This window comes from Arvicola amphibius, chromosome 10 (assembly GCF_903992535.2).
Source record: "Arvicola amphibius chromosome 10, mArvAmp1.2, whole genome shotgun sequence".
NCBI lineage: Eukaryota > Metazoa > Chordata > Mammalia > Rodentia > Cricetidae > Arvicola > Arvicola amphibius.
The window spans coordinates 100623713-100644959 of NC_052056.1; the positions used below are offsets into that span (position 1 = coordinate 100623713).

Sequence of the window (21247 nt, forward strand, 5' to 3'; positions counted from 1 at the left end):
GAGGAAGACACCGTCTCCAAAAACAAGGTGGACAGTGCCTGAGGAACAACACTAAAGGTTGACCTCTGATCTACACACATCACACACACACACACACACACACACAGAGATACACACAGAGATACACACAGAGATACATACACACACAAACACAGATATATACACACAGAGATACACACACATACACAGACACATATGCACACATACACACACAGAGATACACACACATACACACACATATACATATACACACACAGATATACACACACAGAAATACACACAGACATACACAGATACACACACACGGATATACACATACACAAATACACACACACGTACACAGATACACACACAGAGATACACACACATACATAGATACACACATACAGATACACACACATATACAGATATATACACACAGAGATACACACACAAACACACACACATACACACACAGAGATACACACACAGAGATATATACACACACACACACACATGCACACACAGCAGTCTTTTAAGTTCTCTAGAAAAGAGCGAGAACTTACCCTCTTCCACTCAGCGGGGACCCAATACTAAGTGTCCGCTAGAAGCTGAAGGGCCAGAGCGCCATGAATTTTCCCTGAAGAGCAGAGACGACAAACACTTGGGGCTCACAGTCCCTCCGGCTCAGTGCGGCTCTGTGACTTTTGAAAGGCACAGAGCCATGGAAGACAGGACAGTGTCTTGAAACTGTGATTACACTGTTACTTTGAAGCTATGGCTTTCAAAACTACATTTCAAATTTTATTTTATGTGTGGAGGGTGCACGTGTGCCTCCATATGCTTGTGGATTCAGAAAACAACTTTTCAGAGCCGGTTCCCCCCTTCTACCATGTGGGTCCCAGGGGTCACACCCGGGTCATCAAGTTTGGCCGCAAGAGCCTTCATCTACTGAACCATCTCACTTCTCAGCCCATCACTATTTTTATTTATTAGTTTTTAATTTTGTGTCTTTGTCTGTATTTGTGTGTAGATTTGTGCACACAAGTGCAGTGCTTCTGGAAGCCAGAAGAGGGCGCCAGATCCCCTGGAGCTGCAGTTGTGGGCAATTAGACACTACCTGGCGTGGATGGCGGGACAGAGGAACCTGGACAACAGACACTCTTAGTCACCCACCCCAGCACCACATAAACTGGGAGTGACGACATCCTCCCGTAATCCCAGCATCTGGGAGGCGGACATAGGAGGATCAGGAGTTGAGGGTCATTCTCAGATCCGTAGTGAATTTGAGGCCAGCTTGGGCCACACAAGGCTGTTAAATGACAGCAAAAAAAAAAAAAAAAAAAAAAAATATCTTCCTGTAGAATGTGGGTTTTACCTTTCCTCTAATCCTACAGGTTTTTAATTACTGTTGGTCGGAAAGAGAGAAAGGGAACCATGCTTCTAGCTGTTTCAGCTCCCTCTAGTGACACATTAAGCCAGTCCTGGAGCCCATTAAGTGAAATTAAAAGGATTCGGAACTGTGCTAGTTAGAACGTGTTTATAATGAAGAGAGTGGCAGCCGCTCAGGGGTAATTAACGCAGTTGCCACGCTTCCTGGGACTGCGCCATCCCATCAGGTTCGCAGCGCTAACCCAGCACACAGCAGTGACATCACAGGTACCACAGGTGGTCCCAGTGGCCATGCTGTATGCAGGGCTGCATGTACACAGGACAAGGTCTTGCATCAGGACTATGAGATGAGTATCCAATGAGAGCCCCTGATCCCATAGACCTCATGGGAAACTCTAGTCTCCATGTTTTACTGAAGACAATGATCTCAGAGGGAAGCAAGCTGAGCATTGTCTTGAGTCTCAGACAGAGTGCTTAAGGACACCTAGCAGGAAAGGAAGTTTGAGACTGTGGAATGGAGTCACAGTGTTCCCAGAGCTCAGCCTTCATGCACAGAGGAAAACATGACCCTAGAAGTGGGGAGAAGACAGGAAGATGGCATTCCACACCCTAGCCCCTCACTGGGGGATTCTAGGCAGGGGCTCTACCACTGAGCCACACCCCAGCCCCTCACAGGGGGATTTGAGGCAGTGGCTCTACCACTGAGCCACACCCCAGCCCCTCACTGGGGGATTCTAGGCAGGGGCTCTACCACTGAGCCACACCCCAGCCCCAATGTCTCCTCTGTAGCCTTTTCTCTTTCTTCTATCCTAGGCTTGTGGGCTCCAGTATCCTTCCAGAAGTTTCTACCTCAATTGTCATGAAACTGCTTGAGTTGTGGGTTAAACAGATCTGGGCTGAAATATAGGTCAATATGTCATTCTAGGGCAAGGGATGTAATCCATATGAACCTTCAAGCTGCCTAATGAGAGTAAGACTTTTTTTTCTCAGCAGCATGAGTCTTGTGAGGGACCAGGAAACTGACTTGTGTGGCTCTTGTGTAATCTAATCATGATCTGTCAAGACCTGGGTCTCGCTTTGATGGGAAACTCACTGTACAGGCAAGAGGGAGAAAACAAACAAAAACCTCAACATAGGCAGAGCGCTGGTGAGTGGCTTTCAACTTTGTTTATCTTACAAAGGGTGACAACAGCTATTGAGCAGGGTAGGAGTCTGAGCTCCCAGTGCTTAAACAAGAAAATAAAGGTCATTACGGTGGCATCAAAGGCTGGGTTTGTCTGCAGGAAGGAGGGCTCAGAAGTAACCTTGAGCACTGAAGTATCTGCCAGGGACCAGATGTGTCTCTTGTCTCTAATGTCAGCACTCCAGGGTCAGGAACAGGGGGATCAGGAGTTTGAAGTCAGGCTGAGCTACAAGAAAGAAAGAAAGAAAGAAAGAAAAGAGAAGTACGTTTAATTCTAAATAAGTCTGGGGAAATATTCTACTGCGGAGCCCTACCTCTAGCCTCTCAAATTCTTTTCAAATTATTATTAAATCACTGATCACAAAAACTAAACTTGGCAACCTAGTGGGGCCTGCTACAGTCTAGTGCCAAAGTGGGAACCCTGTGTGACAGGACAATTTAGGAGAAGCAGAAATCCTCAGTATTGCCTATGATAGCCCTAGCAACCGTTGATGCCTAATGTGACCTAGGATAGCCTTGTTAATAGCGCTAGGGTGATCCTGACAACAGTGGGTGTCCAGGATGGCTTAGGGTGGCCCTGTCAAGAGTAGGTATCCAGAGTGACCTAGGGTGGCCCTGTCAAGCGTGGGTATCCAGAGTGACCTAGGGTGGTCCTGACAATAGCGGATGTCCAGAGTGACCTAGGGTGGCCCTGACAACAGTGGGTGTCCAGGGTGGCTTAGGGTGGTCCTAGCAATAGCAGATGCCTAGTGTGAGGCCTCCCTCAGAAACTATATTAGTCACTTTCTCCTTGCTGTGACAAAATACCCAACAAAAGCAACGTAAAGAAAAGGTTTATTTGGCTCACAGTCTGAGGGTCACAGTCCACCACTGTGGGAAGGCATGGCAACAGGAGCAGGAGGCTGCTGGTCACACGGCATCCACAGTCAGGAAGCAGAGAGATGGATACAGGTGCTCAGCTCACTTTCTCCTTTGTATTCAGTCCAGGACCCCAGCCCATGGGATGGTTGGTGCTTCTCACATTCAAGGAGGGTCTCCCCTACTCAACTGAGTTTAGATATTCCCTCCCAGACATGCCCAGCCTTGCCTCCTAAATTGTTCTTAATCCTGTCAAGTTTACAATCCGTACTGACATCATAGGTACCCTGCAGGTCAGTCATGGATGATCCCCCTACATAGATGTTTTCTCCAAGAACTCTCAGAACTGAGTGGATGGATATCTGTCTCCCTTCAGGATTCATCCCAGGGTACTGGGGGGTTCCTGGGCTCTCTGGAAGCTCCACTGCCTTGCCAAAGACCGAGTGAAGCCACCTGTAGAAGTTAGACACTTTACACAAAGTAGACCTGGAATAAGGGACTCTCAACTGAAGAATCACCCCCATCAGATTGTACTACAGGCATGTCCATGGGTCATTGCCCTGATGGATGATTGCAGCGCCACCTCAGGGTGGGTGGTCCTCAGCTGTGTCAGAAAGCTATGTGAACCTTCAGTTCCTGTTTAGCTTCCCTCAGCAATGAACTCTAAGATAAAATAAACCCTTTCCTCCCCAAGATATTTTTGGTCATTGTGTTTACCCAACAACAGAAAGCCAACTAGACTAGCCATCCTCTTTCTTCCTTGGCTCAACACATGCCAGAAGCTGCCAGCAACACCCAGCCTGCATATCCTGTGTGTTTGCTATGACAAGATTCCCAAGCTCTGAGGTTCTTAAGTCCAGGGCTGCAGTGGGTCCACCTAAACATGGCTTCAGGGGCAACAAGCCAGCACTATTCATTTGCTAGCAAACATGAAATCTGATGTGAGAGGATAGCTATTGTACATGAATGGCTATGATTGTGTGTGCATGTATGTGTATACACATGTGTTTGTGTGTACACGTGTTCTTGAGTGCTCAGGTATATTGCAAGTGCAATGCACATATGTGTGTGTAGAGGACAGTGGAAGACCCACATGCCAATGTCCCTCCACTTTGGGTTTTAGACAGTCTTTTACTTTTATCTTGAACTCAGAAATTAGGCTGGTGAGCCCCAGGGGTCCTCCTGGCTCTGCTTCCACAGCACTGGGGTTTCATGTATGTGACTATTTTTTATGATTGCTGTTTTATTTGGGGGATTTACGACTGTCAGCTGCAGAATACCCCAGAAGTTCCTGGGGTTCCTTATCAATAGCTTGAAGAGATCTGTCTCTGAGGCCATGTAGCACCATGGCAAGAGCGATGTAGTGACTGCCAGTCCATCTATGTTGGTGTGTTAGCTGCTGCATGGGCACGCAGAGCCAACCACAGCTGTGACCATGGCCCTCCTATTTTACATGTGGTGCTGCTTGCGGGCATCCAGTCAGCAGATGCTGGCGAAAACTGCCAGTCGAAATGCTTCGAGGAAACAATTTCATGCATTAAAAATATGCCAGGGGCTGGGGAGATGGCTCGGTCGGCAAAGCACCTGCCATGAAAGAAGAGAACCTGAGTTCTGTCCCCAGCACCCACCTAAGAGTCAGGCCTTCTAAGGCATATCTGTAACCTCATCACTAGGGAGGCCAAGCTGGGAGGATCCCCAGAGCTCACTGCTGGGCCAGCCTAGTTAGCCAGTGAGCTCCAGGTTCAGTTAGAGACTGTCTTAGTTAGAGTTTCCGTAACTGTGAAGAGACACCGTGACCACGGTAACTCTTATAAAAGAAAACATTTCATTGGGGTTGACTCACAGTTTCAGAGGTGTAGTCTGTTATCGTCATGGAGGGAAGCGTGGCAGCATGCAGACAGACATGGTGCCGGAGAGGTAGCTGAGAGTTCTACCTCCAGATGGACAGGCAGCAGGAAGAGACTGTGAGCCACAGTGACTTACTTCCTCCGACAAAGCCACACCTACTCCAGCAAGGCTGCACCTCTTAATAATGCAGCACTCCCTATGAGCCTATGGAGGCCATTTTCTTTCAAACCACCTCAGGGACCCAGTCTCAAAAAAGAAGGTCGAGAGAAACTGACAGAGACCTGACCCCTGGTTTTTACACACAGATGTGCAGGCACACCCACACAGCCATGTGCGTGCACACATCAACATGTACACACCACACACACACACACACACACACGCACGCACGCACGCACACCCACACACTGACTGATGTTTATCTATGTGCATCTCACACATTCAAACAACAGGCCTTCCTAATGGCTAAGTTCTCCAGGCAGGCTGGAAGCCCTGAAGCTCTCAGGAGCAAAAATGAAAAGATAGCACGTTTCATCTGTTTCATCCCGGCATGTGCCAACAGCATCCTGTTACCTGCGTTACCTGCAGTACCTTCGTGGCATAGAACGCCACGCTGCAGTACAGCGGACACAGGCGTGTCTCATCTGGGAGCTTCATTCAGCATCTTTCCACTCAGCCGAAAGGCACTGGAGACCCCGAGTGCTTGGGATCACACCGAGTGTACGACTCACCCAGCCACCTGCTGCAGATGGACCGTCACAGCCAGGGCCGTCCGGGCTTTGCTTTCTGCCAAGTCTCTGGAAAGCCAAGCTTGGGGGTGCCGAGGAGGGATCTGTGCGCCGGCCTACCACAGTAACGGCCATGCTCAATTCCGCCTTTCATGATTTTAATTGTACAACAGTAATTTTGTGATCGAGTTGCCGACGGCGAACATGCAGAAGACATTAACTTTATTTATGTTTTGGATTATTAATGCGGCTGTTAAAATTCCTCCAGTTAGTTTTGATTGAATTGTTTTTTTGTGTGATTCTGTTGTTTAATGGAGCGGTAAATAAGAATTTCTGATAATGAGACCCAGCATCTGTCACAACAACCTGGTGTGGGCTATTAACATTTCCATTAGCGGCAGGGTGGGCAGCGATAATACAGAAGCACACAGTTAGACCAAAATAAATAGGCATGTCAGGCTGAGCGGGTGTTAATTACTATTTTATTCTGCATGGGTGGGGGGAGAGAGCAGGAAGCAGGGGAGGGAGCTGCGAGCAAGGGGTGACCTACTGCTCATGAGGTGGCCTTATCTCTACAAAGGAGCTCCGTGCTAGCAAAATTTCCTTAGGCAGTGATGGTGCTGTGGCTTCCGTTGATGGCCTCTAGACAGACTCAAATCAGAAGGCAGCCAGCAGGGTGTGTGGAGATGGCTCAGTCTCTAAGGAACTCACTATGCAAGCACAGCTTGAGGACCTGAGTTTGGATTTGAGGCACCTAAAAGCCCCAGTGTTCCCAGAGGTGGAGAGGGGGAAGAGACAGGTGAATTCCCTAGGTCTCATTGACTGGCTAGCTTAGTGAATCTCTTAGTTCCAAGGGTTCAGTGAGGGACCCTTCCTCAAAAAAAAAAAAATAAGGTGGAGAGTGGGAGCATGGAGAACACCTGTCCTTCTTGTACACATGCACAGGTGTGCACACTCTCACACACACATACACATACAATAAAATGAGAAGTGATCAGTGAAAACCTGACTGATCTCTGGCCCTCATACATACCTGCACACATATAAACACATGCCTGCATACACATTTGCATACACATGAACATACACATACCACAAACATGCATGTGCACACAAACACACACACACACAGAAAGTGATAAAGAGCAATTGGTAGTTAGTGCCCTTGGGCCCACAAGCTGATGCTGAAGGAGGTGAGGTGGGGCTGGGCTAGTGGGCTAGCCTCCGCCCCCCAGGGGCTAGTTCCTTGGGATAACTCCATGCAACTATAGGGTTCAACCAGGAACCAGATCGTCTATGACGAGCACTCAGTGGGAGACAGGACTATCTCCCGAGAGGCAGTGAACAGCCTGCCACGAGAAGATACCTGTGTGGAATTCAGAACCAACCGCAAGACAACTGGTAGAGAGAGGGCAAAGCAGTCCGGAGCGTGGCTCTGGCTCTCTGCACTGTTCTCCACTCCCTAATGGCTGTGAGGGACAGAGTGGGCAGCCCACTGCCCTCCGGCCACCACATCTTTTGCTTGTATACTGAACCCGGAATAGGACAGAGCACCTAAGAAGTGTTCTGGTGGGAGGGAGAGAGAGGAACAGTCTCGGGTTCAGAACTTGCAGTCAGAGTAACACACATTCAGCCATGTTTCCAGACACCAGAATCCCTGGGCATGTGGACGGGCAGCAATGTCTCAAGCGTTTTCTGGGAGCAGGCACCATAATAGAGGCACCCGAACTTGCAGTGGCAAAGAAGCTGTCATTGTGTTCTGTTCCTTCCTCTGGAAACATAGTGTTCTCACCCCACCTCACTCCCATCAGGGATGTCTTGCTACCTGTGACTCTCTCACCCGCAGAGCCTCTTGGGTCCCTGCCATGCCCCAGGTGCTTCTGGGACCTCTATCTTCCATGTCTCACTGTTTGATCTCCCAGTGGGTGATCTCCCAGCCCGTTCCACGTGGGTTTCCAGGTCATGTTTGTGTCTCAATATTCGCTAACTGTATCTCTTCAGAACCAATGTTCTTTGTGACTCTGTGTAGTCTGTTTTGTGCATTTAGAGGAGGTTCCTCTGGGAGAGCTTGTAACCTTCCTTGGCATCAAAGGACTAAGAATTGCCTGGGACACAGAGTCTGAAACCTGGAATGTGATTATACCTGAGGCCTCCCAAACTTGGGTGGTGTCCAGGGCTGTTTCCCATGCTGTCTGCCACAGAATTATGTCCTGTGTGAGCCCTGGAGACATGGGTTGGTGGGCCCCAGCAAGCTTATGGGAAGCCATCCAAGTTATTGTCCCATTTCTTTCCACAGCACCAGCAATGGCCCCACAGAACGTCCAGGTGACCCCACTCACGGCCAGCCAGCTGGAGGTCACATGGGACCCACCACCCCCAGAGAGCCAGAATGGGAACATCCAGGGTTACAAGGCAAGTTTTCATGCATGATTGGGCTCTCGCAGCTCACTGTGTGCCCAGCACCCAAAGGCTTTGGCTGCGTACAGGCTACGCTGAGGGACTACTGTGTCCCCAGCAGCTGCACAACAGTGAAGTGGGCCACGTGTGCCTGGAACAGGCTCGGAAGCAGCTTCCCATGTGGCTGCTGTGTGGCCACCACATAGCACACTTGGCTCCTCCAAAGAGAATCAGGACCACCAAGGAACCTGACCTCTTTCCGTGCCCACACCACAGCCCTCAGGGCATTTGCTGATAGTTCCAGAAGTGGGGTACCCTTGCCAAAGCAGGTTCCAAGTCCCACACTGTCCACTGCACATTGAGGGCATCTCTCATTTCCATAGGTGTGGGGTAGAGCCAGAGAACCTCTATGTGTGCGTGTGTATCTGTCTGTGTGTGCATGTGTGTATTGTGTATGTGTGCCTGTTTGTGTCTGTTCATATTCATGTGCACGTGTGTGTATCTGTGTATGCATGTGTGTCCATGTATGTTTGTCTGTGTCTCTGTGCATGTCTGTGTGTGTGTTTATGTGTCTGTGTGTCTCTGTGTGTATGTGCATATCTGTCTATCTGCGGGTATATGTGTCTATGTGTCTATGTGTGTATGTGCACATGGCATGTCCAGAGGGTCACTTGACTATGCTGTTCTTTAGGCCTCAAGTACTGTCAACATTTTTATTCTTTCTATCTATCTATCTATCTATCTATCTATCTATCTATCTATCTATCTATGGTGGGATGAAGACAAGGTTTCTCCTTGGCCCAGAACTCACCTGTTATATTAGGCAGGCTGGCTGACAAGCCCCAGGGACCCTCCTGTTTCTGTCTCCCCATCACCAGAGTTACAGGCAGGTGCTACCGTGCCCAGATTTCTTTTAGCATGGGTTCCAGGATAACACTCAGGTCCTCAGACATGCATAGCTTGGGCTATGATCTGAGCTCTGGGAGTCCCCGTGTGGTGTGACTTCTCATTTTAAGACAGGCTCACTAAAGAAGTCACTGAGTCTCCATGAGCCCATGTTCTAAAGGTGAAAGAAAGGAAGACTGCTCGCCTTGCCAGCCAGCATGGCGGGGAAATGGCTCCGTGGGCCCGCTTCTCCCCTGCTGGGGGCACCCAGGAGCACTAAGCATGGCTCAGACCTCCCTGGAGGAGACAGCCCATCTGGCATCTCCGTTCTTCCAGAAGTAATTTCTTTGTCTGGCCTCCATGAGCCCTACTTGATCAGTTATCAGAATCTCAGAGCCATCCTGCCCTGATGAATATTGGCCCAATTAAATGTCCATTTTAAAATGATCTTGGTAGGTGTGCTATGAAAATGAATACCTCCCTGCCTTCAGGGCTCTTATGAAGATGAATGAGGTCACAGAAAGTCCCCTGAGCTCTGAGGCAAGGCACTATTTATGCACATCCAAAAATATGTTTTCTCATTTCCCTAATGATAAAGACATTGAACTTGGATATTGATCACAAGTTAGCATGGCCTGTCTGAGCAGAGGCTTTCCTGTAGTTAGCTCCATCATCAAACGTGCAGCTGGGCTTGAGGGTGGAAATCAGCAGGCTCACATGTCAGACAGGCTCCACCACAGATGGGACCTGTGAGGCCGGATGTCCTGGCTGCCTCCTGCAGCGTCTGCCCTGCTCTCACAGAGGGCACACTGCTCTTGTGGCCTGGCACAGGCTCATGTACACAGAGCCAAGGGGGATCTTCCAGCCAGTGTTGTCTTTGGGCAGTCCAGCTGGCACGGGCTTGGGGCAGGGATTGCCAGACAGCTGTTTAGGAAAGTGGTTCTGCTAATCATTCAAACCTTTGTGCTTGGACCTCAGATTTACCTGTAAAGCACAGCAAAGCTAGAAGAGAAGAAATGGTACCTAAGGGAGGCAAGGTACTCTCCCCCAGTCCCAGTTTAGGACTGTTTCCTGGTGTGCACATACGCGCATGCGTGTGTGTGTGTGTGTGTGTGTGTGTGTGTGTACATGCTCAGGTACATGTGTGTGTGCATATGTATTTAGAGACCAGCAATTGTTTCTCAGGTTCCCTCCACCACCTTTTTTTTTTTTTAATCATTCTTAAATTGTGTCTGGGTATGTACACATCAGTGCATGTACCAGTGGAGACCAGAAGAGGGCATCAGAGCTCTATCAGCAGTTGTGAGCTGCTAGGATCCGATCTCAGATCTTCTGGAAGCGCGGAATATACCCTTAATTGCTAAGCCATCTCTCCAGCCCCCTACCTTGTGTTTTGAGACAAACTGTCTACTGTCTTGCTAGCTTGTAAGATAGGCTGAGCCCCAGGGATCTGTTTGTCTCACTTCCCCAGAGCTGGGATTGGAAGCAGGCATCCCATGCATGGCTTTTTTTTTTTTTTTTTGGTTTTTCGAGACAGGGTTTCTCTGTAGCTTTGGAGCCTGTCCTGGAACTAGCTCTTGTAGACCAGGCTGGTCTCGAACTCACAGAGATCCGCCTGCCTCTGCCTCCCGAGTGCTGGGATTAAAGGCGTGCACCACCACCGCCCGGCTGGCTTTTTTTTTTTTTTAAACATGGGTGCTGGGGATTGAACTCATGTTCTCATGCTTGTGCAGCAAACACTGATTGGTTCATCATCCCCCGTCTCCTTCCTGTGATTTTTGGTGTTTCCTCCCCAAAGTGGTTTTGCTACATTGATGGAAGACTTAGGTGTGGGTTTTGAACAAACTGTGGGGGTGTGGGGAGAGACTTTGGGTCTTGCCTATCTGTAGGTCAGAGCAGGGAGCAGATACTGGTGCTTTCCCCCCACCAGAAGACTACATCACAGGTTATAGGCTTTACATAACAAGCGTTCAAACTCATGAGCCTGTAGCAGTCAGCCTCCATCCTAACTACAACACGCAACAGAGGCTGTGACCTCTGCGTACTGGCCCACCTTCAGGTCCCACCCTGAGCAGTTTAAGTAGATGATGCACAAAATCTAGATAACAGGGCAGGATGCCTGACCATTGCCCAACACCCATCCCAGTACCCTAGGCCTCCTTCACCAACTAGCCTAATCCCCAGGATCACTGTCTTCATACTAAGGCTTAGTAGATTCCAACCATACATACCCCATGCTCTGCCCAACAGATTTACTACTGGGAGGCAGACAGCCGCAACGAGACTGAGAAGATGAAGGTCCTCTTCCTCCCTGAGCCCGTGGTAAAGATAAAGAATCTCACCAGCCACACCAAGTACCTGGTCAGCATCTCTGCCTTCAATGCTGCGGGTGATGGGCCCAAGAGTGACCCACGTCAGGGACGCACGCATCAAGCTGGTAAGTCGTCCTGTCTGTCCTGTCATAGCATCAAGGGTACTGCTCAAGAGCCAGGGGTATAGCTCATTTGGTGGAGTGCCTACCTGAAGCCCTGGGTCCCGTTCCAGCACCTTGGAATTGAAATCGGCATTGTGGTATATGTTTTGAATCCAAATGCCTGGGAGACGGAGGCAGGAGGATACAGAGTTCGGTCCTCTTTAATGACATATTGAGTTCCAAGTCAGCATGAGATACAGGAGACCCTGTCTCAAAAAAAGAAAAAAAAAAGAATAAAGAGAGAGAGGGAGAAGATGGGGAAGGGAGGAAGGAGGGAGGGAAAGAGGGATGGAGGGAGGAGGGCGGAGGGAGGAGGGGGGAGGGAGGGAGGGAGGGAGGGAGGGAGGAGGGAGGGAGGGAGGAAAGGAAAAGAAAGAAAAAGAGTGCACTTAGAATTTGGAGGAGTATTAGGACCCGTTGGTCCCCAATGCCTGTGCTAAGGCAGTTGGCTAGGTTGTAGCAGAGTGTTTTCTTGTAAGCCTTCTAAGTCATGGGAAGTAGGAAGAGCCTTGTGTGTATCTTACCTCCCTTCCTGACCCACAGAGCTCCTTCTAGTGCTTTCTCTCAGAGCTTCTCCCCATTCATCTTGGTCTCTAGGGACTGAGTTCCTTGTGCATGGAGGCCAGGGCCCAAATTGGGGACCCACATGGCTGCACCCCAGGGCTTCTATACCCATCCACAGCCTTGATGGATTGGTAGCTCAGGCTTCCTTGTGTCTTAGCCCAACAGCAATCTGTGAATACAAGATTTCAAAGGAATTTCAAGAGGAAGGATCAAGGTGGCAGCCACCACCACCATCACCCACCCCCCAGTACCTACCCACCCTACCCCCTGCCATGGGAAAGGAGAGTTGGAAAGAGAAGGAAGAAGGGGGGGGAATGGAAAGGTGAAGTAGGGAGGGGAGAGAAACGGGGGGGGAGGTAAAGTACAGAAGGGAGAAAAGAGGAGGGGAAAGGAAAGTGAAGTAGAGGACAGGAAGGAGGGAAGAAGAGAGGCAAGGTGGGGAGGGAAGGAATGGGGAGAAAAGGGGAGAAGAGCAGGAAAGGGGAGGGCTGAGCTGTGAAGAGGAGGGAGAGGTGTGGGGAAAGGAAGCGAGGGGAGACAGTGCTTCCTCTTTCCTGGAGGGCAGGACTCAGCATCTTCCCACAGCGGCCATGGAGCTGCCCACAGTTTATCGCCTGATCTCTCTGTTAGCTATTCTAGCCTTTGTCCTTTGCCCTCCTTGCTGCTCCTTTGTGGTTCAGCTGCATCATCCTCTGTGATCTTCTGGGAGGACCCCTGAATCTTGTTGATCCCAGCCAGTTGAGGGCTGTTCCCTATGTCTCCCACCCCTCCATTCCTCTTGCGCCATTTACACTTCCACAACCTTAGGAGCCCCGCCCGTCCCGTAAGGAGCTATCCATAAAGCCCCTTATCTTCACCCTGCATCCCTGTGCTCTCTTTTCCCAGCTCCTGGGGCCCCCAGCTTCTTGGCCTTCTCAGAAATAACCTCCACCACACTCAATGTGTCCTGGGGGGAGCCATCAGCAGCTAACGGCATTCTACAGGGCTATCGAGTGGTGTATGAGCCTTTAGCACCCGTGCAAGGTAAGTCCTTGTGTGTGAGTGGGGGTTGGGGGGAGCTGTAGTGGACTCTACTCCAGGGTACACAGAGAGGGAATGGGGAGATGTGTGTACTTGCAGTGTAAGCGCGAGGGCCTGAATGAGCCCCCAGAGCCCATGTAGAAACTCTAGGGGTGGCAATGCTCAACCCTGGTGCTGGAGAGCTGGAGACAGGTCTGGATTTGCTAACTAGCTAACTAGCTGAACTGATGGGTTCTAATTAAAGAGTAATAGATTCTGGGGCTTGCTGATGAATGCCATGTCTGAATACCACAGGTATGGTAATCTGAATATCTTTGACCCCCCCCCCCCCAGAAGATCACAGGGAGTGATACTATTAGCAGATGTGACCTTGTTGGATAAGGCTGGATGATACACGCCTTTAATCCAGACCTTGAGACTGGAGGGCACACCTTTAACTTGGGCCACACCTTTTGACCTTTTGTTGGAAGTGTGTCACTGTGGGGGTGGTCTTTGAGGTTTTTTTTTTCCTCAAGCTTCACTCAGTGTGACAGTCATTCGATTTCCTGTTGCTTGCAAAATATAAGCCACTCGGCTGTTGCTCCAGCACCGTGCCTGCCTGCATGTTGCCGTGCTCCCTGCCGTGATGGACTGAACCCCTGAATTGCAGGTCACCACAATTAAATGTCTCCTTTATAAGAGTTGCCGTGGTCATGGTGCCTCTTCACAGCAATAAAAACCTAACTAAGAGAATAAGTTAGAAAGCAGGTCCTTGCTTTCCCAAGAATGTGCTCGCGGATAAATAATAGATGAATCACGGGATGGAATGCAGGTGGCTTTGGGAAAGCAGATCATGGACCCCATAGTAACTGCGGGAAGACAGCAGTAGAGATCTGCCTATCGTTCTGCCTAGAGGACTGAGGGGAGGCAATGTGGTGGAACAGTAGGAAGTGGCAGATTAAGGATGTGGCTCCAAAGGACCAGTAGGACTCCTAGTCACACACGGGGAACCTGATTTTCAGTCCCGCCTCTGGGTGTTTTTTGAGTTCCATCTATGGCTGAGTCTTCTACCCACTTGTTCCTGTATCCACTGAGGACCTTGTAGCCTTTCTTCCTCACCCCAATGCATGCCCAGGGACAGGTGCAGCCATCTCTACATGATGACCCAGGTTCAGACCTCCCCTCTCCTGGTCATATGCAGATAGATGATAAAACGTAGGGATTATTGAATGTCCAGGAGGAAATAATGCATCAGCAGCTGGCCAGATAATAATGGCTCTCCCTTTAACGCCGGAGTCATTTTCCTTTTGAAATAAGCAGTCCCGTGGAGCAGGAAAGTTGATTTGAAAGGGAACATTCAAACACTCGATTTTATTGCATCGAATCTCCGATGCCTTTGACAAGAAGATTTGCTGTTATTTCATGGTCCTCTAAGAAAGACAGAATGCCCACCGTAAACTGTGGCCCTAGGCTTTTGCACCATCAGTTCCAAGCCATGTCCCAAACCAGAGTCGGGAAGTGAGAGAAAGAAAAAGCTAAGGGTGTCTGGGCCGATCAATGAGCTTCCTAACAGCTGTGGGGGTGATCTGAGGATGGAGGTTCTAAGAGTCCAAGATGGCACTGGAAAGGACAGAGGACAGTGATGACTGTGGTCCTGCTCGGTGGCATTCCTGCCGCCGTGAGCAGCCTGTCCAGGAGCAGGTGGCTCATACAGGACTACCCCACTGGGAATGATGGCGTGCTAGCACACCACTCCCACTAAGAGCATCCCCATGACTGGGAAATTACTCCACTGGGAGGAACATCTCACTGGAGCACTTCACCCGTGGGAGCACTGCACCACTCAGGATAAAACCAACTGGAGCACTGATCACCAGGAGTAATCAACCACAGGGAGGACAGAGACATCAGCACATTGGGAGCGGTCACCCTGCTGGGGGCATTGCACCAGCATATACCATCCATTAGAAGTGCCAGCCATCAGAGTACCATGCTACTGGGAGCACCATGCTATCCAAAGCCACACGCTGCAGTACTGTACAACTGCTACATTTAGGACCCAGCACCACACCCCACAGACCGTGATCCCTGGAGCACTGAACTGCATGGAGCACTAAGCCATTTGAACACCGAGCCATGTTTGGGGGAATCTGATTTTATGGCAGAGATATTTTTGTGTTCCTTAAATATGTTTTAAACTGTCGTAGTTTTATGAGATTGTACCCCCAAGGCTTCATAGTACAGGGTATGGTTTTAAAATTGACTAAATAAATAAAATTTCTGACACACTTGAAATGGAGGGAAGGCCAGGATGACTCTTCCTCTGGGCAGGATCAAATGTACCAAGTCCCTAAGTGGATTTTCATCTGCTCCAGAGAGAACTCAGCGTTTCTAAGAACAGAAGGAGCCACTACAATGCAACCTTACACCTGAGAACGTGTTTGCAGTGACAGCCACCCTGTGCCACCTTCCACCCTTGTAGCCCCTTCCTTGAGTAGCACAAATGATGGTGGGGTCCGGATCTGCAGAAATGACTACATTTTTCTACCGACCCCCCCCCCCCAAATGAGGAGGGTGAAAGAGAAGTTGTTTAAATCACCCTGAAATCATTCGGAAGGCAGTAAGTCAGCTGACACAAACCTGTATTAAAGGCACATTATGAGCACAATGATCCAGCTGAGAGGCATTTTGGAGACCTAGGGTCTACAGATCCGTGCTCTGATGGCTTGGAACAATGGATCAGTTTTGAATAAGATGGTACTTTGGTTCCTCTAAAGCAAGCCCACGTGGTATTAAAGAGACACGCTTCACGATGATTCCCTCATTCTGAGGGCAGGCTGGGAGCACGGGTGCTCGGCAGGAGGCCACATCCCCCCCCCCCCCCCCGTGTCCAGCTCTTCACGAGGCTCCAGGACCACACAACTGCTGACCTTGAGGATGTGGAAGATCTACTTCCTCTTCTCATCCTGGATGTGCCTGGCACAGCGGGTGAGAGCTCAGAGAAGTCCCACAGCCAGGAGCTTACCTAACCTAAAACATAATCACTGTATTGTTTGCAAACCCATGGAGGCCAAGAACCGCATCTGCCCTCCTGGGGAATGTACGTTTGTGAAATTTTCAGCATTTCTTTCCTCCAAATGTTAGATCTCAGTCTAATTGTATAGCAATGTTCATTATTCTTTGATTCTTTTTCTGCAGTATCATTTACCTGAAATTAACCACAATCCAAAAATATTAGATTGGGGGACTAAACCATTTCTAAATTTTAAGTATGCACACTCCCAAGCACTTCAACTAAATCCCCCTCTATCCTCCTGCCTCTTGGCCAAGATGTGAATTGCCTCTGTTGAGAGTTTCAGTGCTGTGTGTGCTACCCTCCTGTAAGCTACTCAGCGGCTATCTCAGTCACCAGATTGTTTATCATATCCATGTTAATGTGTTACTCTCCCATTAGCTATCTCAGTTATACAATAGTTTTCCAGAATATTTGTGCTATATACGCTGCTCTCCCATCCGTCACCCAGTAGCCACTCAGACTGAATTTTGTTCAGTGTATCCATGCAGTGTGTCTCGCTGTCTCCTTAGCCACTCCGGCTGACTTGGTGATCAGATGGACTGTCCCGGTTATTGCACAATATTCCTGTTTATCTCAGCATTATTTTACCTAATAAAGCCTTCATAGCTGAAGCAAAATAATACACAAATAATACACATTCCCACAATGTGACATGGAAGAACGGATCACCTCTGGTTCTGTGGAAAAGCCATGCTTTTACCCACACACATATATTCTCAATCTCAGGAAATGATCAGGGGGTCCTGAAAACATAGCCACGAATTAGGGTTCTTCATGAGACTTTGTATGTTCGTTATATATTTCTGTGTAGAAATATTGTCTTGTGTGATTCTCATTCTCTGAACTCAGGGTCAGTACTCAGAGTGCCAGACTTTTCTTTTGGGCCACCAACCAGCTCCCAGATCATGACATGGACATTTCTTATTCTTGTTATTAGTTATGAATGCTCGGCCTAGCTTAGGCTCATTTCTTATTCTTGTTATTAGTTATGAAAGCTCGGCCTAGCTTAGGCTCATTTCTTATCCTTGTTATTAGTTATGAATGCTCGGCCTAGCTTAGGCTCATTTCTGGCTAGCTCTTTTAACTAAAATTAACCAGTTTTCCTTTAGCTACCTTTTGCCTCAGGGATTTTCACTTCTCTGTCCTTCTCTATATCTTATTTCCACTGCTTCTTGTGTCTGTTGACGAACAGCTGGAGCCAAATGTCTCTCTTGCTCTGGCATTCCTTCTCTTCTTCCACCTGAGTCTAGATTTCTCCTCCTATTTATTCTTTCTGCCTGGCAGCCCCAGCTATATTGACCAATGTTTCTGTCCCACCTGGTCCTTCAGTCGTTCAGTCCCATAGAAACTCACAGAGATCTACTTTAATTATAAACTGATTGACCTATTAGCTCAGGCTTTTTATTAATGTTTATAACTTATATTAGCCCATAATTCTTGTCTGTGTTAGCCACATGGCTTAGTACCTTTTTCAGTGAGGCAGTCACATCTTGCTTGCTCTGTGTCTGGGTGATATGACACCTTTTCCTTTCCTTTTCCCAGGATTCTTCTGTTCTCATTGTCCCGCCTCTACTTCCTGCCTGGTTGCCCCGCCTATACTTCCTGCCTGGCTAGTGACCAATCAGTGTTTTATTAAACAAGTACAAGAAACAAATCTTTACAGGGTAAAACCATTGTCCCACAGCACAGCTATCCCTCTCCTGCCTAGCTATTAGCCGTTCAGCTCTTTATTAGACCAATCAGACACCTTAGGTAGATGAGGCAAAACAAATGCAACATATCTTTACATAGTTAAACAAATGCAGCATGAACAAATGTAACACAACCTCTGCACAATTAAAGTAATATTCTGCAGCATAAACAAATGTAACACGTCTTTGCCTAGTTAAAATAACATTCCATAAAAGGCGCGGATTTAACATCTTCACTCCAAAGTCCATGGGTGATGTTCCCAAAGGTGGCTTGATGCTTGCAAGCCACACACATGTCAGCTAAGTCAGGATGCTGACCCATCATTGGGGAAAGCTCACAACTGAACTGAAGCTGGCCTCTTCCATACCCTGCCATCCCTACTAAATCAAGGGTTTGCAGTCAGTCTCTGCAAGTGAGGCAGGACTCTATAGATGGGGGCAGAGTGGAAAGGGAATGATCTCCAGGATACAGCCTGGGAGTCCTTCTTAGGCACCTTCCCTTTTCTCCCACAGTCCTCAGTGAGGCCTGTGCCATTTCCCTGTGACTGTCACAGGCTTGGTGGCTTCTTGGACAGAGTCACTTATCAAGCTTAAACTCTAATTACATGTATCTGGGCTGAAAATTGGCCGGGATCACCATTTAAACTCCTCCTAATTGTAAGCAATGTTCCTCTCGCGAGCTGCCCAAGCTGTCTTCCTTCTTATCAGAACAGATCAGCACGCTCAATTGCTTCTCCTTGCTCAGGCCCCTCTTCCCTGTGCTTCTGTGGCCATTCCAGGTGTGAGCAAGGTAGTGACCGTGGACGTGAAAGGGAACTGGCAACGCTGGCTGAAGGTGCGGGACCTCACCAAGGGAGTGACCTATTTCTTCCGAGTCCAGGCACGGACCATCGCCTATGGGCCAGAGCTGCAAGCCAATGTCACTGCGGGGCCAGCCGCGGGTGAGTGGGGCTGCACTGGTGACTGCAGCTGAGCACCATAGCTGTCACCTGCTTCGTGGGCTGACAATTCAGGGACAGTCTCCAACAAATATTTTGGGTTCAGCAGCCAGAAAATGTCTTGGAAATTTCCAAAACACATTGAAAGCCAGGCAGGGCCGTACCCAGCAGCAATCCCAGCACTCAGGAGGTGGAGGGAGGCACAAGGATTAGGAGTTCAAGGTCATTCTCAACTGCAGAGATGGGGACAACCTGAGCTATATGAGACCCTGTCTTGATTTTTAGAAAAGTCAAAAAACATATGACATGAGCTTCTGTGGGTAGACTCATTACATACACAGAAACACATTCTTGAATGTTAAGTGCATAAACTTTTGGTTTTCTTGCAGAAACACAAACAAATATAAAACACTTTAAGAGAAAAATAAATGAATTTTTAAAACTTTTTAATATATACTCTTTATGTGCAGCCCAGCGAGTTCCAGGGTTCTCCCTTGTCTCCTCTGTGCTAGGATGGCAGGCACACATCCAACCCCAAGTCTTACTATTTTTAGTTGTGTGCATGTGTTTATATGTGTGTAGTGTATGTGTGCACAGGTGTCTACAAGCACAGTATCTGCCTATAGATGCCAGAAGTCCTTGTTTGGTGTCTTTCCCAATTACTCTTTCACCTATTTTTGGAGACAAGATCCCTCAATGAACCCTGTGCTCACTGATTGACTAGACCAGGTGGCTGCTGAGCTCCCAGAATGCACCTGTGTCCACCCCACTCATGTGCCAGGACTGAAGAGGCAGACGGTCACACTGACATGGGTGCTGGGGACCCAAACCCAGATCCTCCTGCTTGTGCAGCGGGGACACCACTGACTGGGCTATTTCTCCAGCCTAGTTAACCTCTTTTTAATTTAATTAAATCATTTCTCATGAGTCATCTTTAGAGTTCATTGAGGGATTTGAAGCTTTTTTCTCTGTGCCAACATAGAGAGGCATGTGTGCACACGCATGGTGTTCTATGATTCAGCAACATGTCTCTCCAATTCCTGTGTCCTGTGCACGCATCCTTCAAAATGTTTTTCTTATCAAGACTGTAAAAACCAGAGCTAAATGTAAGCACAAAAAGAGACAAACACTTGGAGATCTTGCAGGTAGATAGTGCTGACTGCTCTTAGCATCTCCCTGAGCAATCTGTCACTGCTCTCAGTCGCAGCTGGTGTACTGGCCTTTCTAAACCATCCCCTCTGGGTCCTACATCCTCAGTGCGCACTGACCACTTTCATGCCTCATACCAATCCCGTGGAGCAGTGAGGGCAGGAAACCTGGACAGAGTCAGCCAGGGTGATGAGTGTCCGTGATCACAGCCCTCAGAAGACAGGAAAGTCACAAAGTTAAAGCTAACCCTGGCTGTGTACCAAGACCCTGCCTCAAAAAACAGTCTAGGGCTGGAGAGCTATAGCTCAGTGGTCGAGAACACTTGCTGCTCTTGCAGAGGATCCGGGTCTATTCCCAGGGCGTATGAGGGTGACTCACAACCATCTGTAATTCTGGATCTAAGACAGAGGTTCTCAACCTTCCTAATGCTGCAGCCCTTTAATACAGGTCCTCATGTTTTGGTGACCCCCCCCACCATACAATAATTTTGTTGCTAGCTCATAACTGTAATTTTGCTAGTGTTATGAATGGTAATGTAAATATCTGATTTACAGGATATCTGATATGTAACACCAAAAGAATTACTGTAGGTTTTTTTTCTCTTTGCTCTTTGGGGGCCCACCACCCCGCTCCCAAATAACTCCACGAAGGCTTATTCTCACTTATGAATGCCTGGCCTTAGCTTGACTTATTTCTAGCCAGCTTCTCCTAACTTAAATTATCCCATCTATCTTTTGTCTCTGGGCTTTTACCTTTCTCTCCTTTCTATAAACCTTTCTTTCCTTCTTACTCCATAGCTGGCTGTGTGGCTGGGTGGCTGGCCCCTGACATCCTCCTCTCCTTTTTCTTTTCTAGCCCCTCCTCCCTTCTCCTCCTATTTACTCCCTCTGCCTGGCAGCCCTACCTATCCCTCTTCTGCCTTGCTATTGGCCATTCAGCTCCTTATTAGATCATCAGGTATTTTACACAGGCAAAGTAACAGAGCTTCACGGAGTTAAACAAATGCAACATAAAAGAATGCAGCACATCTTTGCACCATTAAACAAATGTTCCACAGCATAAACAAATGCAACATGTCTTAAAATAA

At 48.5% G+C, this 21247-nt stretch overlaps 1 protein-coding gene across 1 annotated transcript in view; it reads left to right on the top strand.

Annotated features, from left to right (window-relative positions):
* The window catches only part of Sdk1 (sidekick cell adhesion molecule 1), a 935030-nt gene that overhangs the window by 877600 nt on the left and 36183 nt on the right, over nt 1–21247 (top strand). Inside the window, exons 36-39 of the mRNA XM_038345621.1 lie at nt 8285–8400; nt 11521–11707; nt 13193–13330; nt 18853–19014. Coding sequence (XP_038201549.1) covers nt 8285–8400; nt 11521–11707; nt 13193–13330; nt 18853–19014 — 603 coding nt within the window. The remainder of the gene's footprint in view (nt 1–8284; nt 8401–11520; nt 11708–13192; nt 13331–18852; nt 19015–21247) is intronic.